Source organism: Corythoichthys intestinalis, chromosome 15 (genome assembly GCF_030265065.1).
Source record: "Corythoichthys intestinalis isolate RoL2023-P3 chromosome 15, ASM3026506v1, whole genome shotgun sequence".
Classification (NCBI taxonomy): Eukaryota; Metazoa; Chordata; class Actinopteri; order Syngnathiformes; family Syngnathidae; genus Corythoichthys; species Corythoichthys intestinalis.
Window position 1 is genome coordinate 31677988 of NC_080409.1, and position 27188 is coordinate 31705175.

Below are 27188 nucleotides of genomic sequence, written 5' to 3' on the forward strand. Positions count from 1 at the left end.
ATTTTTCTTTTTGAAAATATATTTTTTGAAGCAACTTATTTTTGATTTAATAATAAAGACAAAAACGTCCTAGCCAAAATGTGGCCCAAACACAAATCAACATTATTCAATCAAAAAAGTTGCTTCAATCTAAAAACTTGACTCCAATAAAAAAAAATTTTAAAAATCAAAGAAAAATAGCTTTCACGTGCATTTTTTTTGTTTCAAATTTATTTTTGCATTCAAACACATCTTTTTTTAATTAAAGCGACTTTTTTTTAATTGAAAAAAATCTATTTTGATTGAAGCACTTTTTTTTTTTACTGAAGCAACTTTTTTTGATTGAATAATAAAGGCACAAATCTACCTCCATATGGCTCTGCCCAGGGGATACTATTTTTGACTGGGGTAACTACATTGGCATGACACCGGCGGGCGTACGATAATCAATGGATGACGATCTTGGTGAAATGTATTGCCTAAGCAGCCTGATTTAGAATTCCCTTCAAGAATGATGGGAAACAAAATAACGCTCATTGTCAGCTTATTATTCTAAATATTCCTGTAAGTTAATTTTATTGCTGACAGTGTGTTTTGGGGTCATCAGCATGTTGTGCCCCCCTGCCCCAAAAGTCAAACTCCGCTTATGGTTAACACATAAATTAGACACTAGGCAAGTGATTTGCTTTGTTATTTTATTGTGTCTGAAGGCTAACAGTCAAATCCTGCTGCAAAATCTTTATTAGAAATTAAAGCCGGGACAAACAAACTTGAAACAAAGTTAGAAAAGTGTAGCAGGATGTTCGCAAACATTCGGCGCGTCGGATGTGGCAATCCGTTGTTTGCGTTAAATAAAAATCACAAATGCACGCAAGAAACTTTCGTCCTTTGACTCTCTTTCAAGCAATAAATAATCTGTGAGGTGAAAATGTACAATTAGGATTGAACATAACAGGCAAAAGAAAAAAATATTAGTGGTGAAAATGAAAACACTTGAAACTGGAGTCTTTGTGTGAGCAGAAATCAAAATGCCGAAAAAAATCTGAAAAAAGGCATAACAGTCCAGCGTCCTCTATGGAAAAGGCCACCCAAAAAAGTCTAATTCCAGGAATCTTTTCCTTTTTCTTTCATTTCGGAGTTGTTGTGAAAGAGGATGTTGTGTCGGAGTGTTACTCTGCTGGACACGCGTTGCGGTCTTTGCAGCAAAAGTAGTGCACCACCACGCCGTTGGGGTACCTGGCAAACGCGCTGCAAGAAACAGGAGATTCTGGTTAATATGACCATAAATATCGCCAAAACAATAGTAATTTAGGAATCAAATTCCTACCAGAGGTGGGTAATAAAGCATTACATGTACCTTTTCGAGAAAAATGTACTTGTAAGAGTTTTACCAAGCTATACTTTTTACTTTTACTACAGGTGCACCAATAATCGTTTTATAATCGAATCTTAGCCTCTGAATCGTAATCAAATCATTAGGTGCCGAAAGATTCCCACCTCTATTGTGTGGATGCTAACTGATAGATGCTAATCGTTTTTGTGGATTGTTATCGTGGTATCAGCAGCTAGGTATAAACGCAAATTTTTTAATTGCTGTTTTTAAAGATGATCTGATTTCATTTCATTTTCATTTTAGTTACATTCTGCAAGTGCTGATGTCATGAACCGCTGAATAAAGTCAGGCAACGATGGCACAGATGTCTGACATCGTCATTTCGGAGCTCTAGCAAGGACTGTACAATGATGTGTAATATTGGATAGTTATTTTGAGATTTAGGGGAATTTAAAGGGTTAATTCCGATTTACGCGGAAACTGTGGTTGCGTCGCCAGTATAGGATAGGAACTCGTTCATAACCCGGGGACTACCTGTATTTTATAGTGTTTTTTAATTAAAAAGTTAAAAACAAAAAAAAGCACTGAAAAATATTCTCAATAATTTTATTTTATTTTATTTTAAGAATTGGGTAATTTTTATTCATTTATCTAAAAATGGGACAAACTAAAGATTCAAATTAATTTTCAGTAAATATTGTTTTATGAAGCTTAAAACTTGTAAGTTTTTTCAATAATAAAAAAAGGAAAACAATGTATTTGTTTTTAAAATTGCTCATAATATTTATTAACTTAAATATAAATTAAAAAAGGAACTATTAACTTAAATATAAATAAATAAATAAAAGAAAAAATTAAATATTAAAATAAATATGCGGCAAATATTTTAATTACAGTATTTTCTAATAAAAAGTTTTATTAGTTTAAAATGATATTTTTTGGGGGTGGGGGTCTGGGAAAGACCACAAAGAAAGCTACAATAATCAAAATTATACTCAATTGTGGCATTATGTTAGCATGAAATAAAATGGCCCATATTGTGAAACAATCACTCTGTTCAAAAGAGAAAAAGAAAAGTGGACCTGTTTCCTATCTTCTTTTTGCAAACTCTGCACGTCTTCTCGTCCGTGATGACACATTTGACCTGCTGTTGAAAGATGCGCTCCTCCTGCACCTGAAAACCCCCAAACTGTCAAGTTCAAGAGTTATTTGAATGGTAGCGAGACACTAGCGTGCCGCATTCACCCTGAGGAACTCCGCCTGCAGTAGACTCTTGAGCACTTGGTTGCAGCGTTTCCTCTCGGCCTTCTCCTCCAGGACGCTCTCCAAGAAGACTCGGATCTCGCGGATCTGAGTGTTGGCCGGCAGCAGGTTGATGGCCTGCGCCAGAAGAAACACTTTAGCGCACCCATCCTTTTGTGGGTTTCCCAGGCTGGTGGTGATACCTTGGTGGTGTTAAGCTTGCTGTGGTGCAGCTCCAGCACCCGGAGGGCGGCCTGCAGGTTGGCCTGGGGTTCCGACAATTCCATCTTGATGGGCCCGAGGCAGCGCGCGTCCGGGGGGGACAGGTACATCCTCAGCAGGGACAGATACACCTGCAGACGTAGAGGGTCGGACGTCTATTGCCGAAACGTTATCGTCGACTGCCGACTCACGTCTTTATCGGTTTCCACTGAGCTGCTGTAGTGGCTGTGACAGTACCTGCGCAGAGGGGAGCAAAAGTTGTCATTACATCAACTTTGTCAGCGTGTGCTTTTGTTTGTGCGTGCATACTCCTCGGCCATGTGCGTGTCCTTCAGGACGTGAACGTAGATGAAGAGCGCCTGCTCGTGCTTCCCCATGCGACCCAGCAGCAGCGCCCGTTCCTCCAGAAGGCCTTGGAAGAAATAGTGGAAATTGTCTCACTTGTCAGATCACTAATGACAGCAACCCAGCACACTCAATTGCTATCACAAGTATAACATTTTTAAAAAGAAAAAGGAAAAAAATACAAAAAAAAAAATATAAAACGAATACTTTTTTCTAAAAAAGTGAATTAAAAATATATTTATATGTGTAAATATATTGTATTTGAATATTCTTCAAATAAAGTAAAAGGACATTTTTAATAAATTACCAAATTTGGTCAAATAAGAACTGTAAATATGAATAAACATATTTGGAGTTATTATGTCATATGTGGAAACACTAAATGGGAATAATAATCAATATATGAATAACATATGTAAATATTCCCGATTTTTGTGGACATACATACTGACAGTTTCATTCCAAGAGCTGTCACCATACACAAATTTGCACTGAAATGTCACTATCACTCCATTGATAATGCCACAACATTGTCACATGCATCCAAAGGTAATGCAAGATAAGCTTGTTTTTGTATGCCAAATATATTATGCCAGTTTGCTCTCCCACAGTTTTAGCCCATAATCATGTGCTTACATTTTTATTACCGGCAATTGCTCACATTCTGCTGATAAATAGATACACACACATATGTTGATTCATCGCACAACGTCTCAGTACTTTTCCACCAAGCTACAGTACTTTGAGTACAAATGTGTGTTCAAAACAAAGATATCTTGCCCACTCAAGAGTGTGACTGTTAATTCAATCAAGAGTGTGACTGTTAAATCAATGACTAGAATAAGGAACTTGTCCGATCGAAACTGCCACGTTGGACAACAGTGTTGTAACTATATTCTGCCCAGCAACAAGCCCTCAATAAAAGTTAGCAGCACGGGGGAGCTCGGAGAGAGACTTTGATGAGACAGCATTGATCGCGGAACTCTGTCTCCTTGCTCTCCCAACCTGCAGGTTGAAAAACGTCAACTCTCTGACTCTGTCTCACTTCATGCCTTGCCTTTTGTCAGCTTGCCTTGGGTAAATAACTAAGTTAAAGAACAAGTTTTAGACCCAACAGGTGGGTAGAGTAGCCAAAGATTTGACTCAAGTAAGAGTACCGTTACTTCAAAATAATATTACTCCAGTAAAAGTAATTCAAAAAATGTACTTAAATACAAGTAAAAAAGTATCCAGTGAAAAGAATACTCAGGTAATGAGTAGTATTGTAAGTAACTACTTATTTTTGTTTGATTTTTTTATTTTTTTTTATTTAAACAATATTTTTTTCCTCTCAGCACAAACTTATCTATATGAACTTTTGTTATGATATTGTACAATAACCCATTACAGAAAAAAGAAAAAAAAAAAAAAAAAAAAAAAAACTGAAAAATGACAGAAATTAAGCATTATTCATCCGAAGAGCATGAATTCCCTCTAGTGGAGAAAATAGTTCCTAGTTTGAATAGTGAATAGTTCCTTCATTGTTACTAATATGAAATTAATTAATTAATTAAGGATCATATCTCCGGTTTTCCGTGGTCAATCAGTGCCAAATAAAAACTGGGAGAGAGGTTTAAATCCGTGTTTTTGATTCATGTTGAGGGCAGCGGTCTATGTAAAATACTTCATTTATTTACGGTGCTTTAAAGACGGCATGTTATTGATCAGGCTGGCGTGATCATAGAACGGCAAGCTTGCGTCTGATTGGTGTAACAGAGTCATGTGATTATTGTAGCGACGTCTCACTGGTGAAATTAGAAGCGCTATTCTTGGCACCGCTGGCAAAAAAAAAAAAATCTAATACGTAGACCAAAGAGGAAAAATGTAACAACCCGTGTAGCCCAAAGTAGCGGAGTAAGAGTAGTTTTTTTCTTCACAAATCTACTTTAGTCAGAGCAAAAAGTATGGCTTAGTAAAACTACTGTAGCGGAGTACATGTACAGTGTTACTAACCACCTCTGTATGCATCTCACCAAGTAATCCGTTCTCAGACATCAGTCTCAATTTGGATACTGCATATCCAATATGTGTAACATTATTTTGCTCTGTTACATCAATATTTATGCACTAACTGTCATTTCAAGTTAGCTATCTGCCTCCTAGTCTGAGTACTGTAAATTGTCATATACAGGGCCTTGCAAAAGTATTCGGCCCCCTTGAATCTTGCAACCTTTCGCCACATTTCAGGCTTCAAACATAAAGATATGAAATTTATTTTTTTTGTCAAGAATCAACAACAAGTGGGACACAATCGTGAAGTGGAACAACATTTATTGGATAATTTAAACTTTTTCAACAAATAAACTGAAAAGTGGGGCGTGCAATGTTATTCGGCCCCTTTACTTTCAGTGCAGCTAACTCACTCCAGAAGTACAGTGAGGATCTCTGAATGATCCAATGTTGTCCTAAATGACCGATGATGATAAATAGAATCTACCTGTGTGTAATCAAGTCTCCGTATAAATGCACCTGCTCTGTGATAGTCTCAGGGTTCTGTTTAAAGTGCAGAGAGCATTATGAAAACCAAGGAACACACCAGGCAGGTCCGAGATACTGTTGTGGAGAAGTTTAAAGCCGGATTTGGATACAAAAAGATTTCCCAAGCTTTAAACATCTCAAGGAGCACTGTGCAAGCCATCATATTGAAATGGAAGGAGCATCAGACCACTGCAAATCTACCAAGACCCGGCCGTCCTTCCAAACTTTCTTCTCAAACAAGGAGAAAACTGATCAGAGATGCAGCCAAGAGGCCCATGATCACTCTGGATGAACTGCAGAGATCTACAGCTGAGGTGGGAGAGTCTGTCCATAGGACAACAATCAGTCGTACACTGCACAAATCTGGCCTTTATGGAAGAGTGGCAAGAAGAAAGCCATTTCTCAAAGATATCCATAAAAAGTCTCGTTTAAAGTTTGCCACAAGCCACCTGGGAGACACACCAAACATATGGAAGAAGGTGCTCTGGTCAGATGAAACCAAAATTGAACTTTTTGGCCACAATGCAAAACGATATGTTTGGCGTAAAAGCAACACAGCTCATCACCCTGAACACACCATCCCCACTGTCAAACATGGTGGTGGCAGCATCATGGTTTGGGCCTGCTTTTCTTCAGCAGGGAGAGGGAAGATGGTTAAAATTGACGGGAAGATGGATGCAGCCAAATACAGGAACATTCTGGAAGAAAACCTGTTGGTATCTGCACAAGACCTGAGACTGGGACGGAGATTTATCTTCCAACAGGACAATGATCCAAAACATAAAGCCAAATCTACAATGGAATGGTTCAAAAATAAACGTATCCAGGTGTTAGAATGGCCAAGTCAAAGTCCAGACCTGAATCCAATTGAGAATCTGTGGAAAGAGCTGAAGACTGCTGTTCACAAACACTCCCCATCCAACCTCACTGAGCTCGAGCTGTTTTGCAAGGAAGAATGGGCAAGAATGTCAGTCTCTCGATGTGCAAAACTGATAGAAACATACCCCAAGCGACTTGCAGCTGTAATTGGAGCAAAAGGTGGCGCTACAAAGTATTAACGCAAGGGGGCCGAATAATATTGCACGCCCCACTTTTCAGTTTTTTATTTGTTAAAAAAGTTTAAATTATCCAACAAATGTTGTTCCACTTCACGATTGTGTCCCACTTGTTGTTGATTCTTGACAAAAAATTGAAATTTTATATCTTTATGTTTGAAGCCTGAAATGTGGCGAAAGGTTGCAAGGTTCAAGGGGGCCGAATACTTTTGCAAGGCACTGTACATACTGTTAAATTACCACTAAATCACCAGTTGCTGCTGGTCACTTATTAACTTTATTCCCAATCCGTGTACACTGTAACATGTGTTTTTTGTAGTGCTGTAACGATTAATCGATTAACTTGAGTATTCGATTAGAAAAGAAGATTCAAATTAAATTTTGCTGCTTCGAGTATTCGTTTAATTAAAGTGGCGTTGTAATGGTTTGTTTTGAAAGTGTTTGCATTTAGATTTATTTGGGTGGATACACTGCCCTCTAGTCTGCCTCATTTCACATGGCTTAATCCAGCTGCTCCCTGTTAAGACCAACAAAGGCTAAGTTTTTGTTTGAGCCAAAGTTTTGTTTTATGCATTCCTTAATTTAGTTTATAGGTATATTTGGCCGTTTTTTGTGGGAATATGTGTGTGAACCATTTGATAAGAGCATTGTAAAAAAAAAAAAAAAAAAAGTTTGCATTTTACAGCATTTAAGCTAGCGGAGTTTTCCTATGTAAATTAGCCAATTGTTCTTTTGTTGTACAGAGATCCTCATTTACGGTATTTATTTTTTTATACCGTTTGAGGTTCAGCTCAGGTATTTTAATTTTTTTATGTTCCTTACTCGATTATTTGAACTAATTAGTTCATCGATTAATCGACTACTAAAATAATCGATAGCTGCAGCCCTAGTTTTTTGTATTAGCCGTACTTTTGCTTTTGTTTTATGTGATGCATGCTATTTTAAAGCTTTAAAATCTGTACAATGACAATAAAGGCTTTCTATTTTATTCAAATCCATCCAACAGTAATGATAAATGAAGGGTTTTCCTTTTTCCTACCGTCGAAGGGAAAGTTGCTGATGAGTCGCGCCGGCTCGTAACTGCTGGAGATATCCAGAAAGGATAGAAGCTTGTTCCGAAACTCTCCCAGCTCACCTTTCTCCATGCCCGCCGGCACAGCCGCGACTCCTGATATACATTTTTCCTTCATATAAACAACTTATTGACTGTATCGGTCAGGTGATCCTGTTCATTTTCAGTCGAGACCTTCTGGCAGCGAGTTAAGGTACTGCTTCATCAGGCCTTGGACGCGCTCTAGGTAGAGCTGAATGAGGGTGTTGTGAAACTCGGGGCCCTTGTCGTCCCACACGTAGATGATGTGCTCCAAGTATGGGACGGCCAGTTCCTTGAAGCCCTCTTTTAGGAAGTTGAGCACCTTGTCCCGTGGCAACGTCTCCACTTCGGTCAGGTCCTCCGTAAAGATCTGGAAGATATTTCCTCGTCATTGTTACAAGATCGCAGCGTGAGTAAGTCTTGGTAAATAAATTGCACCTTTAGCCCATCTTCGGGACAGATCTTCAGCACCCAGGGAGCGAACTCAAAGATCATACCCAGATTCTCAACACCTGCATGAGTGGAATCAGAGGAACAACACAAAATGAAAGATATTTCAGAGACATTCTATTACCATCACTGAGATCACTTAAGATTGCATATTTACAAAATTGAGTGGGAGGCCGCACAGTGATTCCGAGATAAAAGGGAAAAATTCGGGGGGAATTTTCAAAATGTCACTAACTCCATTAATGTCCAGCTCAGATCTTTTACATCAATTCAAAAGTGAGAACTTGCCAGATAACAATAAATGACATCTATCATAAGCAATAATTAATGCTCATGACAGTGTCATGTCATAATTATGACTGTCCTAAGACAGTCTTATGACGTCTCTGTCAAATAAAGTGTTACCGCTTAACATCTTTTGGTGTAAATATTAGAGGCGTGTGAAATTTCCGATTCTTAGATTATTTGCGATTCGGCCGTGGAAGATTCGAGAACGATTCAGAAATATCCAAATTCTGATTATTGAATTATACCAGGTAAAGCGGAAGTAAAACACAGTGAGCGTGGTCTTTGGGACGCAATGAGGAACGGACCGAGAGTAAATATCATGTTCATCTCATGCCGCTAGATAAAAAAACAATCATACCTGACTGTGGCTGACAGCCGCTACAAACAACGCCTAGTTGCTAGTTGCTACAAACATTACGGCTACAGTAGATATCATATATATGTAGAACTAGATGCAAAATGACAGACAACGTCGGTGTTAGAACATGTATTATTGAACACAGATGCGAAATGACACTTTCCGGCGTAAGTAAACAGCCGCCATCTTAAAACAGTAGACCTCTCTAGAAGGCTCTGTTGTAGCGAACCTAATTAACTTTTTATCTAAAATACTCCTAAATCGGCAGAATCTTGTCTTGAATCTATCTTTAAATGATGAAATAGTGTTAAAACTTTGACAAAAGTAGACAGACGGGAAATTATGGAATAACGGGAGCAATTTTAACAACTGTAACAGTTGATTCACAACATTAAATTAATTGAATGTAGTTTAAAGCTGCTGATACAGAATGGGGACTGGAGTTTTTTTATTTACTGTTATTTTTGTATATTTGTTTACTGTTATATGTTAACTTGATACTGAAATAGTAGTTTGGTTTAGCCTGAGAGGATTTTTGAACAATTTTGGAACTAATCTACAAAACATAGAAAAAAAATAATAAAGGGGGGAGGGGTGCATCAATAATCGTTTCATAATGAAATCGGAGCCTCTGAATCGTAATCGAATCGTTAGGTGCCCGAAGATTCCCAGCTCTAGTAAATATCCCAGCAGTGAGGACAGTTTGTAGTCTGATGTGGCTTATCTATGAACAAATGCCTTTTTTGTGTCGAATTCGGTGGGTGGCGGCTTATAGTCATGTGCGCTTATAGTCTGAAAATTGATGTAATTATGAAATTCAATTAATTGCATGTTATTTAAGACCTGCAAAAGTTAGTTTTAATGCCATTTAGGGCCTCATTTTTAGATTTATAGATTTAATGCCTCTTAAGACTTTTTAAGGATCGGGGTGAACCCCGTTATAAAATTTCGGTATTCAAAACGAATTGAATTGGGGAAAAAAAACTGATTAAATCTAAAGCACGTATAATAGAAAATAACCGAAACTAAGAAAAACTTGATTTGGACATTAAGCAATCAATCAAGACACCTTGGTAGTTGATGAGGTTCAATGACAGTGTTCTACAGTGAATTTTGAAAATGAAATAAAACACATTCAAGTCATTATCTAATGGCTGAACTGCATAATAAATGTTCCTAAAAATGTCCTGTATTTTGTACAGTATTTTCCGCACTATAAGGCGCACCTCAAAACCTTCAAATTTCTGAAAAGCCAACAATGCGCCTTATAATCGGATGCGCCTTAAATATGGATCAATGTTGGTTCGTCTTGGCATGACATTCCCTTTAGGCAAGCCTCATCTAATGGATGCATAATTCAACCCCAACCACTACTACTTCTACTACTGCGCCTTATAATGCGGTGCGCCCTATATATGAAAGCAGTTTTAAAATCCATTCATAGGTGCGCCAAATACGCCGATGCGCCTTACAGTGCAGAAAATACGATACTTAATTTGGTGGTTGTCCAGCCTCACTAACATGCTGGTAGCCAAGGACAAGTTAAGGTTCTTGTAGATATCGAAGTGCTATTTTGGGGTGTTTTTTTCTGAATTGTAGAAATCCAAGACGCATGGCCCACACAACAAGTCGGAGTAAAAGGGTTGACATTCCTTTGCAACAGTAACGAAAGAAACGTCATTTCTGTAGTTGCTTACCCAGCCTCTGGAGGTACTGCACGGTGCGCTCGTGGCCCTTCAGGGGAGAGTTGGCCTTGGTGGATTGGTCCAATAGAACCTGCAGAGCTGAGGTGAGTTGAGGGAAGAGAAGAGGATGACATTACCTCTGCACTGTGCTGAAAGATTTGAAAGCCAATACATGTACAATCAACAACGTTAACGTGCTGTCATGCGTTACCTTTCTGATGCAGGCCTTTCTTCTCGTAGAGAATAATGAGTTCGCTGTACTTGTGCGCCTTCTTTAGCACATACTCGCTTTCTTCGATGTGGCAGTGGTTGTTTTCCAGGCGCAGTAGGGGCGAAACCAAGGCTACATTGGTCTAGAACACAAAAATTAACAAAAAATAATGTCTTTTCAGATGGATTCTCATAAACATTCTACATCTTTTAAATCATGCACAGCCATTGACAGGGAGGAATGTCCAATTCATTAGAACTGGGAGACATGAGTTAGGCCTGCCACGATTAATCGTTTATCAAATTAATTTGACAGTATATTCACTAGAGCTGGGAATCTTTGGGCACCTAACGATTCGATTACGATTCAGAGGCTCCGATTTGATTATAAAACGATTATTGATGCATCCCCCTCCTCTTTTTTCTTTTTTTCTTCTTCTTTTTTTTTTTATGTTTTGTACATTAGTTCCAAAATTGTTCAAAAATACTCTCAGGCTAAACCACACTACTATTTCAGTATCAAGTTAACATATAGCAGTAAACAAATATACAAAAATAACATTAAATAAAAAACTCCAGTCCCCATTCTGTATCAGCAGCTTTAAACTACATTCAACTAATTTAATGTTGTGAATCAACCGTTAAATTTGTTAAAATTGCTCCCGTTATTCCATAATTTCCCTTTTGTCTACTTTCGACATGTGAAAGTTTTAAAACTATTTTAAAGATAGACTCAAGTCAATATTTTACCGATTTAGGAGTATTTTAGATAAAAAGTTAATTAGGTTTGCTTGGAAGGTTCGCTACAACAGCCTTGCAGGGAAGTGTACTGCTTTAAGATGGCGGCCGTTTACTAACGCCCGCATCTAGCTTTTTGTAGATGTGCTGCTAACGCGACCGAATCTATATTGCATCTAGTACTATATAAATGATATCTACCGTAACATTATTTGGATGTACTTTGTAGCAGCTTTTCGGCAGCAGTCAGGTATGTTGTTGTGTTTTTTTTATCTCGTGGCATGAGTTGAGCTAGAGCCGTGAGTTGAGCATTGGCATTACCCGAGAGGCCAGGTAATGAGAAGCATGATGTTTAGCTACTCTCGCTCCGTTCCGTCCCGAAGACCGCGTGGCGCGCTGAGTGTTGTGTACTTCCGCTTTACTTGACATATTTTAATAATCGGAATTTGGATGTTTGTGAATCGTTCTCGAATCTTCCACGGCCGAATCGCGAATAATCTAAGAATCGGAAATTTTGCACACCTCTAATATTCACTTATAGATAATTCTTTTTTTGAGTGTCTTCCTAAAAAATATCCTCTCTTGATTTAAAATTATATTTATATTTTTCAATTTGGAAAAAAATACCAGTTTTATTTTATGTATATATTTTTTGTTATTAAAAAATGTTTTTCCCTACATAATTTTTTTTTTTAATTAAAAAAAAAAAAAAAAAAAAAAAAAACTGTAGATATTCTGTTTTCTGTAGTGCTTGATGAAAGAAGTCGATTATATTTATCTATGTATCCATCCAGAAATGCCCCAAAATCAGTGCCACCCCCCCGAAAAAACATGAAAAATCTCAGCAAAAAAATCCTACTCTAAATGATAAAAAAAAAAAAAAACCGAAACACTGCTAAAACACTTAAACGCATAAAAAAAAACAGATAAAATACCCAACTGCAAAAACACGCAACCCACCTTAAAAAAAATCGCAAAAAAAAAAAAAAAAAAAAATCACAAAAATTACAAACCATGGAACACTTTTAATTTCAATCGTTATAGGGTTATCTTGGCTGTCATTGACTACAGGAGGGGTGAATTAACCTACATTCATTCACCCCTCTCAGTCAAAAGGGATTGGATGTCTAGAGCCATCAATGGCAGCCAATGAGTTAATAAGGTGACCTGAAATTTCCCCCAAAAATTTATATAGTTACTAAAAATCTACAGGAAGTGACACAAAAAGATCCTCAATTTGTAGTATAACAGTTCAATAAGTAATCGCAGCTGCAAGGCTCAATCCTCCCCCATTGGTTGTTGCTCTGTGTCAGTGAGTCAGCTGTGCTACACGACGGCTGGAGGAGGTGAAACTCCAGAACTTTTTCCTCCCTATCGAAGAAAATGAAATAGCTGGAATCGGAATACTTTGGCTACAGAAAAGTTAAAGCGGCCGCGGCTTGGAGGAGGAGGGCCAACCGATATGTAAAACATGTTTGCGGAGGGTGGCTGCCGAGGAGGCAATACCTCGAATATGAATTCACATTTATACAAAATTAAAGGTCAGTAAACACCATCATGAATGTTTCCCACCAGCTACGAGAGTAAACTCCAGCATGTTTAGTGCGTCTAGCGGTGGTAAAACGTTTTTTTTCTTCTGGCAACTGTCTGTGTTGAGAAAGACTGTACAATGTAAACACTATATGAGTCATACACACGTGCCTTTCATGGAAAATAATTCAGTTATTTTTGTTCTGATGATGACAATGTTAAGCTGTGGCTGTAGGTTTACGCTCACCTAAAGGACTGCATTGTTTAAAATTATATATATATTTTTTTCTTTTATTTCGACTTAGCATATACTTATGTTCCAATTTGCTAACATGTTTTGAGAAAAAATGAAAATCCTTTTCAGTGGATTTTTTTTTTCTTTAAAACCCAGATATTTCAAAGTAACACATTTTAGAGCTGTAATTGCAATACCGTGATACCGATTTATGATTAAGGTTATCATAACGTCAGAATCTCATACCAACACATGCCAAATTGCTAGTGACAGCCTTAATCGCGGTGAGTGATCATCTTGTGTCACTGACGGCGATATACGTTCAATCCATTTGAGCTGACAGGGTACAAACGGGTGTGAAAAGTGTACCTACGTGCAGATAGCATTTAAGCAGCGTGGTGTCGATGATCTGCAGCAGCTTCTTGCGACTCTTGATGGTGGGCGTGCCCTCCATGAGTGGCGATGTTGTGGATGGGTCCGAGTCGTTGAGCTGTTTCACCAGGTGGCTGCGTTTCTGTGGTGGGGAAATGCCATCACATTTTATGACTGCTACTCATGCTATTTTTCCAAAAAGACACTGTGCGATAGCATTCCACTGTAAAGACACCTGCGTGAGGTAATCGATGAGTGCCAGGTGGGCCTTCTCCAGCTCTGCTCCAGATAGTGCAGGGAGGGGGTTGGGGTAGTGCAACTGCCTGCGATAATCGGACGGAAGCAGGTCCGGGTACAGGCCGATCACATGGGTGGGATCTGGGCAAACGTTTATGATGAGTCGCCTATTGTGAATCTTTGAAAAACCTCATTGAATTCCACTGATGTATGTTGTCTAGGAAAATTGGAGCAAGCTTGTGAGTCCTACACACCTGTGCCCAGTTTGGCAAAGACCTGCATAGAGTCGTCAAATCGCTTCTGGCAAAACAGATTGAAGGCAAAGAGGTTCTGGATGTGATGGATCTGCTGTTTTTTGTCACCGTCCGAGTCGTCTTTCATCTTCTGGTGGGAAGGAAAATGTATAAAATGCATCCTAAAATAGCTAACACAAGGCCAAAACACAAATGTATTCTTTCACTCACTGCCAGCTGAAGAGCGAGCTCAAACTGCTTGTCCTGCAGCAGCTGCCGGATTTGCGTGGCGATAGACACGGGCACCAAACGCCACACAAAATGGTTACTGGCTACGTACACAACATTTGGCCTATGAAAGCAGAGGCAAGACAACAAATCTTTTCACAATGTTTCCAAACAACAAGAACTGAGGTAGGGGAAAACAGGGTTGCTTGTCAGTAGTGATGTATGATACAGTGCTGGCCAAAAGTATTGGCACCCCTGCAATTCTGTCAGATAATGCTAATTTTTTTCCAGAAAATGATTGCAATTACAAATGCTTTGGGAGTAATATATTCATTTCATTTGTTGCAATGAAAAAACAAAACAATGAATTAAAAAAAAAAAAAAAATTATCATTTTACACAAAACTCCAAAAATGGGCCAGACAAAAGTATTGGCACGCTCAGCCTAATACTTGGTAGCACGACCTTTAGACAAAATAACTGCGAACAACCGCTTCCGGTATCCAATAATTAGTTTCTTACAATGCTCTGCTGGAATTTTAGACCATTCTTCTCTGGCCAATGCGGCAGGTCTCTGTGATTTGAAGTGTACCTTCTCCAACCTGCCATTTTAAGATCTCTCCACAGGTGTTCTATGGGATTCAGGTATGGACTCATTGCTGGCCACTTTAGTTGTCTCCAGTGCTTTCTCTCAAACCATTTTCTAGTGCTTTTTGAAGTGTGTTTTGGGTCATTGTCCTGCTGGAAGACCCATGACCTCTGAGGGAGACCCACATTTCTCACACTGGGCCCTACATTATGATGCAAAATTTGTTGGTAGCCTTCAGACTTCATAATGCCATGCACACGGTCAAGCAGTCCAGTGCCAGAGGTAGGAAAGTAACCCCAAAACATCAGGAACTGCCGCCATGTTTGACTGTTCTTTTCTTTGAAGGCCTCGTTTTTTTGCCTGTAAACTCTATGTTGATGCCTTTTCCCAAAAGGCTCTACTTTTGTCTCACTTGACCAGAGAACATTCTTCCAAAATGTTTTTGGCTTTCTCAGGTAAGTTTTGGCAAACTCCAGCCTGGCTTTTTTATGACTCTGAGTCAGAAGTGGGGTCTTTCTGGGTATCCTACCATAGAGTCCCTTTTCATTCAGATGCCGATGGATAGTACGGGTTGACACTGTTGTACCCTCGGACTGAAGGATAGCTTAAACTTGTTTGGATGTTAGTCGAGGTTTTTTATCCACCATCCGCGCAATCTTTCATTGATCCACATCTAGGGATGTTAGCCACAGTGCCATCCATGGCATTTAGACTTAATGATGACACTGCGCACGGTAGACACAGGAACATTCAGGTCTTTGGAGATGGACTTGTAGCCTTGAGATTTCCCATGCGTCCTCAAAATTTTGCTTCTCAAGTCCTCAGTCAGTTCCTTGGTCTTCTTTCTTTTTTCCATGGTCAATGTGGACACAGGACAGAGGTTGAGTCAACTTTAATCCATTTTAACTGGCTGCAAGTCTGATTTAGGGGCAGTTTACATGGCGACTCTGCGACACAAAGACGCAATGACTGAGTTGCGGACTCGCCTCGCGTGCATATGGTGTCGGCGGAGACGGAAGGCGAAGACGAAAAATTCTGAATCCTGCCTCCAAAGTGGAAGAATCTGATTGCGGGGGGTTGAGGGGGGCTTCCTCGGCATGCATATCAAAGGCTCCTGGGGCGCGAGTCCGCACTGTTAATGTCAGCACTCGTACATGTCACATTGTGCGTGCGCAGCGGTGCTACTAAACATTAAAAACAGCAAATATGGCGGAATGTCGGCTTTAATTTACTGTTTTAATAATATTTTTAAATTAAATATGTTGAACGTTTAAATTTTTGTGCCTTTTTGAACAAAAGAAAAATGACATTGCTTCAAATGGGCGGGCATATTTTTTTCCGGGCTGAGGGAGCTTGGTGGGGGCAAAGTGCATCATTCTCTGTCGCCCAGTAAATCTGCACTGCCCCTTAGGGCCTGGCATGAATACTACATAATTTTCATGCGGAATTGCGACATTGTTCAAATGGAGACGCAAATGCAAATGCAAATTTTTTAATTGTTCGTATTCTCGGAGGGTCACCATGTAAACGGCCCCTTAGTTATTGCCACCACCGGTTATGTGCTACAGGTAAGTAACAGGTGCTGTTAATTACACAAATTGGAGAAGCACCACGATTTTTCAAAGGGTGCCGATACTTTACAGCCCATTTTTGGGAGTTTTGTGTACAATGATAATGATTTTTTTTTTTTAATTCCAGTCTCTTTTTGTTTTTTTTGTTTTTTCATTGCAAGCAAAATAAATGAAGATATTACTACCAAAGCATTTGTAATTGCAAGCGTTTTCTGGGAGAAATTGGGCATTATCTGACAGAATTGCAGGGGTGCCAATACTTTTGGCCAGCAGTGTAAGTAAAAGGCTGTTCTCGGCAGCGTTTTTCGTCAAAGCGAAAAAAAAAAAGCTTTCGGTATCGTATCGGGACTCGGTATCAGCAGATTCTCAAAATCAGGAGACTCGGGACTCCGGTGCAAAGATATGCAATCGGCACATCTCTAGTATTCATATAATACTGTTTAATCCAGGCTTACGGGGTTTATCTGGGAATGATGAAGATTGGTGTATATAAAATGGATCCAGGAAGTCATGTCTCTGCACAATTGCTGCTTTTTCAAAGAAAAACTAAAGTTTACATAAAAAAACAAAACAAAAAACAAACAAACAATCACATGTCCTGCAATGGGACTATTGCGCGTGCGCACAATGCCATGGCTATGTTCAAATGTTACATTGTGGAGGCTCAATTGATACTATTCTTTCTACACAATATTTTTACTTGAACTTTCAATGATGCAACTTACCCAGCCGACGTGATGAAACGAGGCCTCTGCAGCTCCACGCTCTGCACCAGAAGCCGGGGCTCCAAAGTTCGGATCTCCACATAGCGGGGCAGTACTGCGATGATGTATGGAGGCTGGTGCTCTAGAGTTGGGGGTGTGTCAATCATCATTATTATTGTTAATGAAAATGTATGAACTGATGAAAATTAAAATTGAAAAAAAGGTTTTTGGTAACTGAAGTAAATAAAAACTATGGTTAAAAGAAAAGAAAGAAAAAAAAAAAAAAAACAATAACAAACTGTATTGTACATGTGTATTAAATACTAATGTCTAACACTGTCAAAGCCACCGAAACATGAGCATTCACAGCCAGTCCTCCCAATTTGAATGAATTGGATGTCAGGCAATGATTTCATAGTAAATATTTTGTCATTTATTATCAATCTTACTTTCTTTACAATTTTTTTGATCAACAACAAAAAAAAAGCTTAAATAACAAAGATAAAACTTTTCTATTTACTACCTCAAAATTCCTTCATTTTCTAAAGTGAATTTAAAAAAAAAGAATTTATTATAAACAGTGCTGTCACAGATTACTTGAAAAATTAATTACTGATTACTGATTGTGCTTAAAAAAGTCATCTAGTTACTTTACTGATTACTTTATTATAAAGGCAACTAATTTGCTTTAAAAGTAATTTATTTTTAAGTAATTTTTACCATTTTTTCCTCCCTTTGCTGCCTCAACATAAGAATGACAACAGAAAAATGTCATCACATGTAATTGACTTTCCGATAATTGAATTTAGAGAGGAAGATCAGAATTTTTCACATGAGGCTTAATCTTCGAGTTAGTGGGGGATTAATTAGTCGATTGAGTTGATTTCAACCACCATTGACTTGCGCTAGCTTATCCATTCATGAGCCCTGAAACTAACAAATAACTGATTCAGGAGCCCTGAAACTAACAAATAACTGACAAACTGCATTGAATTTTTTAAAATCACCTCCACTGACTAATTAAACCCCCGATAACTCAAAGATTAAGCCTAAAAATTCTGAACTTCAGGTTAGGGTTTAGGGTTAACAGCATCTCAGTGCCAATGTAAAAGAATACAAATTGGCTGCACAATAATCAACAACACACAAATGAATTGTGCAATAAACAGTGCAATTAACACAAAGATGGGGGCAGGTGCGAATGTGCGCACACAACCCAAAAGTGCACCATACACACGCGCGGTCAATTTGGCCACAAAACATGGCAGCAACTAAGCACTTTACACTCAATCGGACTTACAACACATCCCAAAGATGGTAAAACAACACTTTACCTCACGGCATAAATGTGCAACACGAATATGATGTAAACAATGCTTGCTGACTTGGAGCGATGACTACCAGCCATTGTAACGGCAAAGCTACGAAGTAGTAGTAGTAGCGGCGGCTTTAACCTATCGCTGGAACCCTCCAGAATGAAGGAAAACTACTCGCGTTCATTCACGGACACACACAGATCAGCATTCCATCGCACATCTCAACAGGTGGCTGCACTCGGCTCGAATACGCACCCCGCACCCATCACGCCTTTTTCAGTCCCACAACACTTAGCGCCTGTGACTCGAGACCAAAACAGGAACTAACAGTGAGCGTTTACCATGGAAACAAACCCGTAGTGACAAGATAGGACCCTTTCCAACATTTTCTATTCAAAATACTCTCCATACATGACTACAATAGTCTTCATTATACATATACCGTAATTTTTGGACTATAAACCACTACTTTTCCCCCCTCATTTTGAATCCTGCGGCTTATAGTCCAGTGCGGCTTATTTGTTGATTTATTTGGGTTAATAGGTAACACTTTGACAACGGCTTCATAAGATTGCCATAAAACCGTCATAATTATGACATGATTATGACACTATTATGGCCGTTAATGAATGCTTATGACAGATGTCATTAGGTATCATCTGGCAAATTATGTCACCAACACTCCATATATGTCCAGCTCGGATCTTTTGATTCTATTCAAAAGTGAGATAATTTGCCGGATGTCATGATCTGTCATCATCTGTCATGATGTCACTAATGCTCATGGCAGTGTCATTTCATAACTACGATGGTCTTATGACAGTTTTATGGTGCCACTGTCAAATAAAGTTTTACCAAATGTCAGAGCTAGCAATTTATGAAACAACTGGAAGAGTAACTGAAGAAATAATTAGCGCAGAACATGGATTTTGATTATTATTTAGTATTTGTAGCGCTGCAATGCATGCTAGGAGGCACGTTGGACGACAACAGTGTTGACAGCAGATGGCAGCAGAGGATGACTGTCTCCCCCAAGGGAGCAGTGATGGCCAAATGAGGCTTCTTGAAGCAATGAAGCTTTGCAGCCAATTGGTTCAAAGCTTTATGGTGGCTCATTTGGTCTTAGAAAAGTCTTATGATGCCGCTGTCAAATAAAGTGTTACCGGTTAATATATTTTGGTGTAAATATTAAAATATCCCATAATACAGTGAGGTCAGCTGCGGCTTATTGTCCAGTTCGGCCTATCTATGAACAAGTGCTGTTTTCGTGTCAAATTTGGTGGGTGGCGGCTTATAGTCAGGTGCGCCTTATAGTCCAGAAATTACGGTATTATGAGGCAATAACAAAATAGTAACGCACAGACACTAAGGAAACTAACTTTAATCAGATTACTGGTTTGGAAAAATGAACGCATTAGATTGCTCGTTACTGAAGTATTCAGATTACAATAACGCATTACTGACAACACTGATAATGAATACGAAAAACATACTAAAACTAAAAGTTAAGCTACAACTAATTACTTTAATAACAAAGAAAAGTATAAAAACTACCAAGTCCACTCTAAAAATGTATCATAACTTACCCATAGCTATGGGGATGTCCGTCCAATTTAGGGCACACTTCTGGGTGCAAATCCCCTCCTCATTCAGCACCACAGTGAGGTCGTCCTGCCCGACAGCGACCTTGCCATCTGCCAGAGGGGTGACTAGCGGCTCCAGCTGTTTGCCAGTTGGAAAGAGCTCCTTGATGGTGCCGCGACCGTCCATCTGAAAACAGCACGAGCAGAAAAATATAAAACAGTTAGATTCTTTGAACGTATTTGGGATCCGGACTAAGGAAGAAAATTTGGGGAAAGAAAATCGGCAGTCATTTTGCCTAGCTCTAATGGACAGTAACTTTAAGTACCCGGATGAGGTAATAGTCTCTTTTGAAGCCGACGCAGATGGAGCTCTCGCACCAGGCCATGGACTTTGGAATATCTGGAGTGCCAAAGTCTCCCTGATGAACAGATTTTTCTTTTTTTCAAATGAAACTTAGTTGGAAAATCTTCCAGTGAGATGTATGACTTTGTACCTGCAGCTCGTGGAATTCTCGATCCTTCCAGTAGTACATCTGCAACTTCTTCTTTACGGCAACACACATTCTCAGCGTTTCCTCTCCAGTGCTGCTTTGCTGAAAATAAAAAGGAACCGTGGAAAAAGTTAAGGCTAGCCATGAGTAAAGTGACAGATTTACTGTAAAAAGAATCATTGTGAATCATCAAATCATCATCATTGTGCTACGACTAAGCTTTTAAGTTAAGGGTTGTTTAACCCTTTAAGGTCTGGTCCTATTTTGTCTGATTTTGCATGCCTTTGAAGTTGCCTTTATATTTCAAAGAAAGAATTGTTTACGATGGCCTGGTTTGGTCCCTTTTTTTGTGACACCTTGAACTTCATGTCCAAACTGTTGTTTCATTCACTGACCAATTATAAATCATCATTTTGGGCCCAAAAAGACCAAAAATTCCAAAATCGTTTTGTCAATTTTTTTAATATTGATGTCCAATTGACAACCAAACATGCGTAACGAACCGTTTTGAAACTTTGTAATATTTATTCAACATGTTGGGATGAACATTCAACCAAAAAAATTTAGAATAAATAGTCTTATATTTGACAATTCAACATAAACAACAGGTATAGCCATAGGCGTTTTTTGCCTTTATACATGCTCTAGTCAAAACAGGTTATATACAGCAGACCGAACAGCGAAAAAATATATACCATCTAACACAAAAAGTGTTTAGAGGCCATCTCTTTATGAGTTTAGGTATTGCGGCCCATCACCTGATGAAAACTATGTACACACAATCAAGCTTCTTGAACACACATTTATATAGACAAATTGAGAAGACTGATTGTGGGGGAAAAAAAATATATACAACATTGGGAAAAAAAGTATTTTCAAAAATATTTACAATAAACAAGTTAAATTTTTTTCCGGCATGCCACTCCGAAAAGCAGTTTCGTCCTGGAATTCGACACAGGGCGACATCACACAGCCCACACTTCCATGGGGTGTCGGTCCTCTTTCCACCCTTCCATTTTCATTTCACTTTACTTTCATTGCCACTATAAATGTACATGAAAAAGTCAGTATTTATGAAAATAATAAAGTATAAAATAAAAATATATACAGCAATAAATAATAATGGAAATCTATATGTATGACAATAGAAAGAATACCATAGCTGAATATGTGCTACATCCCTAATCTTCATATAGAAAGAAGATCATCACAATTATAAATTCCTGCCTTGGATACACACAGTGCACGTACGACTTTGATCTGATATGCACATTTTATTATTATATACGTACACAAACACACACTTATATTGCATCAAAATTAACTTTGTCTTGCAATATCAAAAGAAACTTTCAAAAGAAACTTTTTCAGCATCAAAAAAAAAAAAAAAGTGAGTTGCTTACCTCTGCTCGTCGATGGCGTCACCCACGTGTTCAAATCCGTCACTATCTTCACTCGAGGACTCTTCCGAAGAAGACGATGATGACGAATTTGGACCGTCCTCTTCCTCAAGTTGATCAAAAAGCACAATTGCTTGCGCTAAATTTAGTTTTCCGTTCATTCTCAAAGTCACACAAAGTCGCTGCTCGAGCCACACGGCCGTCGCTCGCCACCTCGCTGCTTCAGAACACTCCTCCCTCTCGTTCGGTGGAACCTCGCACGGCAGTTATATCTATTTAAAAAACGCATTTTGTGCTTCCACTGTGACTTCGAAAGGGTTCGTTTGATTTGTGTTTTTTTCATGGAGCTTCCGTTTTGAAAAAGGACAAGAAATGATGGAAATATAGACATAAACAAATGATCCATGCAGCGTTTTAATGTTTTTTTGAGAGGACAATAAAACTATAAAACTTAAATGGCAATATCTCACGTTTTAGTTGGTCGATTGACTTCAAATAATAACGAGAGTAAACCGCAACTTCCGCACTTTAAAACGAGACCAACCAACGGCATGTGGGTGACGTAATTAAAACATGAGGGCGCTTCAAAGACGACGTGCGCTGAGGACGCGCCGGCGCGTCCTTCGACTCTCAAGGGTTAAGCACTATTTGACATTAGAAGGACTCCATCAGGTGCACTTTTATCTTCTTCGTGCACTTTTATCTTCTTCGTTATTGTGAAAAACCTATTTTTCAACTAAGCGTTTGTGTCGTTTCAGAGAGGAACTGTTACACTGTGACAACTGCATAAGAAGGAGGCCGCAACTGTTGATGTAAATTGGTTTAGAGAGATTTTTGATCAAATCTTTCTGTGCAACAAATGGACACATTCTGCTTATGGTCAAATGCGGTTTACATGTTTATCCCCCTTAAATTTTTGTAAGCTCTGGGTGATGTGACTTAATAGTTTGGTACGGTTTATAGTACAGAATTTACAGCAATTTACTCATTTTTGTGTAAAAAGTAGTGTGTGTCGGTCTGTTATGGGAAAGCCCACCTGCAAGTCGCAAACAAACAGCGTGGCTCCCTTGGCTTTGGACACTACAGTAATTTGCTGGAATGTCAGCAGGTCGTGGACGTGGATATTGTTCTCTGTGTGAAAACAAACAGAAAGAGAGTAAGAATTAGGCCTGTCGCGATAACAAATTTTAGTGTGCGATAATTTATCTCATGAATTATTGCGATATGCTATATTATTGCGCCCCCCCCCCCCCCATTTTTTAAAAACCAATTTACAATAACACAGTGAGAATACAGTATATATTAATAGATCAAGTCCACTCATTTAATGATAAATATTTACTCTTAAATTCAAAATACATTTTTGAGAAATCACAAATAAAAATAGAGCATGCCTCTTAAGTAAAAGAAAACAATATTAATACCTCACAGAAACACAGAATAAATAAAATGTGTTTTTCAAGGGAAAAAAATAAAATTGCACTTAATAACTTAAGCATTTAGGCAAATGAAAACTTTTCCCCTCAAAGCTTCTGCAATGGAGTTCCACAGGGATGCAACGATACAGTTAAGTCACGGTTCGGTACGATTTTTGATACGGGGGGGACATGATTTTCGATCCGATTCAATACATTTAATGCTCTGGAAAAAAAAAAAAAAAATTTTATGTTTTGTTTTGGGGTTTTTTTGTGCTAAAGAGCAAAAATTAAATTGCCATCATATAAACATGCATTTTAGTGCATAATATTTATGTGCTTACTTCTTACTGATCTGAAGAAATTTTGTATAAAATTGCTACAGCTCTCTTAGCAGCTAGGTTTACTAGACATCCTATTTGTGGTCGGAATCCATCTGTGTGACGTACTGAATTAACAATATTTGCAGCATTATCTATTGTCACTGGTATGGATTGATTTGGGCTTCTTAACTTCCATTCAGTCATGGCGGTTTATAATTCATCGATGTAGTAAATGAACTACGTGTCCCATAATCACTCTGGGCTCACGTAGCCAATGGCATGGGACGGAGCACATCTACTTTGCTATTTCATGACATCTAGTGTGTGCGCGCATTAAAACAGTTAGCAAAAGCCACAGTCGTCACGTCCGCTCGTTACTGCACAACACCCACATATGACAATCGACTTTCATAAACAGGACGAGTTTGAAGCACAGCGCTCTTAATTTGCCACTCAATGTCCATTCAGCTGTCCGTTGTCAAAGCGAGGTTGTTTGTAGCAGCCAAGTCGGTAACAATGTTTTGGCGGACTTCGTTGTAAATATCCGGTGTTGTGCCGAAAAATAGCCGCCCCGCGTGAAATGTCACCCCTGACAAGAGCGCCCACACGTCAACAACGCTGGCACGCCAGAGATGGTCCGCAGTCAATCCGGAGCACTGACGCAGCCGGTATACGCTGAATTGAACCATAGGATATAATGGGAACGATTGGCTCCGGCGCTATGTTTTGCCAGACCTAGAACGAAGATGCATTTTGCGTAGTTGGTAACGAGAAATCCGAACTTTTAACAGCACGTCTGTCGCACGCGCGAGGCGATAAATCGCAGTGGAAAAATTACCGCCATCATTTTTATTTATTGTGCGATAAATGGAATTATTGCATATCGCGACAGGCTTAGTAAGAATTGATGTGATTTTAAGGAGAGAGGGGGTTAAAAAAAATTTTTTTAGTGTTGCTAACATTCCAGATTCTCTACAAATGCCTGCAACCATAACGACACAATTTTTTTTTTTTAAATAGATTTTGATAGTCTTAGATAGTGTGCTCTTGAGCACAACACTACAAAACTAGACAGCAATAAAATCAGAATGGAAAGAGGGGTTAGAATGAAGAACTCTCACCTAGAAGACTGACGAGTATTTTGTACTGCGAAACAACGTAGAGCTGCGAAAAATAGTAGAGAGGGCAGATTAAGATACAGGCATATAGATACAATCAGGCAACACACTGGCACTAAATGCATCATTACTTGCTGGATTTTCTTGGAAAAGTTCTTGTTGGACTTCTCAAGTGTGACTTCGAAGAGGTTGGTGGCTAAAAATAGAAAATTCCAATCATCAGGCATGGAAAATAACATTTACAATCCAATTTCTACCTGCATCCTTTTTAATCCTGTACAAAAGAAGGTGTCCTGGCTTGGTTCCAACAAGCAACCAGTCCTCTGTGGGAACAAATTTCACATATGAGCCTAGTTAACTCAACTTGCATTTCAATAAGCAGCAGTTTGGGTAATGTCGTCAGATCTTTTTTTTTTTTTTTTTAATCACACTCATCATGTAGTTTTTGTTATCATCAGTCAATATCACCATCTTTCAGATATGCCATTTTGCTGTTTCCATTCAAATGACTGATGTTCCAGCAACAAAAATGATGACAGAATTACTTTGTATTTTTGATTGTTTTATAGGTGATATGTAACTTGTGTTAAATTTTTTCATAACTTTGTATTAAATCAATTGAATACAAATACGTTATTGTTATGAATTGACTGATTTGAACCCCTATTAATTACGTTATTACTCTTTTCATCCATTGATGGTGATAGCTATCATATCCATTTTCACCGGGAAGGATTTGCTGCCAGCCTTTCCCAGTCAAAATGGATTGGACGTCTGTCACAGTCAATGGCAGTAACTGAGTTCCTGGTTAAATGTTTTTTAACGCACCCCAGGCCGCCATACAGTCAATCTGGAGTGGAAGCTTCTCCAAAATCGGCACCGGCTCATAGGCGTCGTGCATCTTGACTGACAGCAGGGCGCTCCGGTGGTTCCAAACCGAGAGTGAGGCGAGGCTCGACGGCCGAGTGCTCCACTGAGTGGCCGCTGGTCACGGTGGTAGTGGTGGTGCCTTCATGAACTAACCGGAGTATATTAACGTTCACGAACCAAATTGAGTAGTTTCAACATTCACAAACCAAGCAGAAGTCAAAGAAGACAGAATTTGTCCTCACTGTCAAATATCTCCAAGACCAAAACAACAGTTGACAGTTAGCTCCGTAGCTAAGTAGTTGCCAAGAGACTAGGGCCCCTTTCCACGCAAATTGCGTCGTTAACTTGGTCCACGAACGTCAATACAGAACTTCAACGACAATTCCAAAGTTTAAAAACTGTCATTTAAACAGAAACCAGGCTAATGTTAGTGTTACCCACGTTAGCTCGGAGCCACTTCCTCCTGGCTTCAGCTGACTAGAAACTGCACGTGACTCTCGTCACATCTCGCTCACGAGAAGCGAATTAAAGTCAGTTTGCACACACGAGTTCATTTTGACAGAAATATGGTGTTTAGTTTGGAACTTTGTCGGGTAGGAAAGTATCTTTGTAGATTAAAATGTTTAATTATATGTTTTTGCTTCTAGCTGTATGTTTTGTTTTCTTTTGTTTTCATATTCGCTCAAATCTCGCGATAAAGTATGGATTGAGAAACATCGTTTTGCCCAATCAAACAAATTGTGAAATGCTGCCTTCAAGTGGTGTCGTAATTATGTTCAATATCACTTGTCCAGTCGGAAATTACAAGTGAACGGCCTCTCAAGACGTATTTTCTACTGTGAGAGCCGGGAATCTTGATACCCGGGTTACCGAGATGAGACCATCTTTTACCATTCAAAACGGCGAAAAATGAGTTGTCCGTTGAAGAATTTTTTAAAAAATTATTTATTTTCAATTTGTTCGTTGTTTTGAAGCCTGCATAATAACGTAGCTGTGCACGGCTATTAAATTCTTTCAACCAAGTGTCTTTAATCATTTTTAGTTTACAAACAAAAACCGTTTACATTTTGATGCATCCCCTCTTGTTGGTCGATTAATTAATAGGTTTAATAGGTTTAAAACAATTTTGTCCACACAACTAATCAAAATTAAGTATGTGTCTGTTTTTTTTTTTTTTTTTTTTTGTTTTTTTTGGTAACAACACCAAAAAGCACATGAACAGGACGCACTCGTGGGAACGACCAGCGCACGTGAAGGCAGCATAAATGTCACTTTCCGTAATACGTATTTGAAAATAGTTTAATAATAAATAAATAAATAAACTTAAGACTGAAAATAGTTTAAATATCGTTTAACATTAATCCTGATATTCTTTTCCGTATCCAATTGAATACATGACAAAGATATACAAGTTACAGGCCCTATTTTTGTAGTCTTTGTTGTTGTTTTTACAAATTTT

General features: G+C 38.7%; 1 protein-coding gene across 5 annotated transcripts; it reads right to left on the minus strand.

The window, feature by feature from the left end:
* Positions 1-660: 660 nt before the first annotated feature.
* vps39 (VPS39 subunit of HOPS complex) lies at positions 661-26370 on the minus strand. 5 transcript variants are annotated; one of them, XM_057860241.1, is made up of 26 exons: positions 26171-26369; positions 25972-26099; positions 25688-25877; positions 25117-25182; positions 24991-25055; positions 24863-24905; positions 23040-23134; positions 20607-20705; positions 20439-20531; positions 20116-20299; positions 17235-17355; positions 14354-14474; positions 14144-14273; positions 13888-14030; positions 13654-13794; positions 10779-10920; positions 10580-10666; positions 8225-8298; positions 7940-8156; positions 7733-7861; positions 3086-3188; positions 2968-3013; positions 2758-2907; positions 2558-2692; positions 2395-2486; positions 661-1227 (listed from the first exon to the last, which is right to left on the minus strand). In XM_057860241.1, the coding sequence occupies exons 3-26, from the start codon at positions 25758-25760 to the stop codon at positions 1149-1151; spliced, it is 2628 nt and encodes an 875-aa protein (XP_057716224.1). In that variant the 5' UTR covers positions 25761-25877; positions 25972-26099; positions 26171-26369; the 3' UTR covers positions 661-1148. The 5 variants fall into 5 exon arrangements, with proteins under 5 accessions (XP_057716224.1, XP_057716223.1, XP_057716222.1 ...); XM_057860240.1 differs by lacking the exon at positions 25972-26099; XM_057860239.1 differs by having other exon boundaries at positions 25688-26099.
* Positions 26371-27188: the final 818 nt, after the last annotated feature.

Excerpts from the sequence above, each read along its gene's own strand:
- vps39 (XM_057860240.1), bottom strand. The coding sequence starts at position 25,760 with ATGCACGACGCCTATGAGCCGGTGCCGATTTTGGAGAAGCTTCCACTC. Across the intron at positions 14,475-17,234 it reads CGTTTCATCACGTCGGCTGG|GCCAAATGTTGTGTACGTAG; the intron begins GTAAGTTGCATC and ends CTGCTTTCATAG. Across the intron at positions 14,274-14,353 it reads AGCTCGCTCTTCAGCTGGCA|AAGATGAAAGACGACTCGGA; the intron begins GTGAGTGAAAGA and ends CCTTCCCACCAG.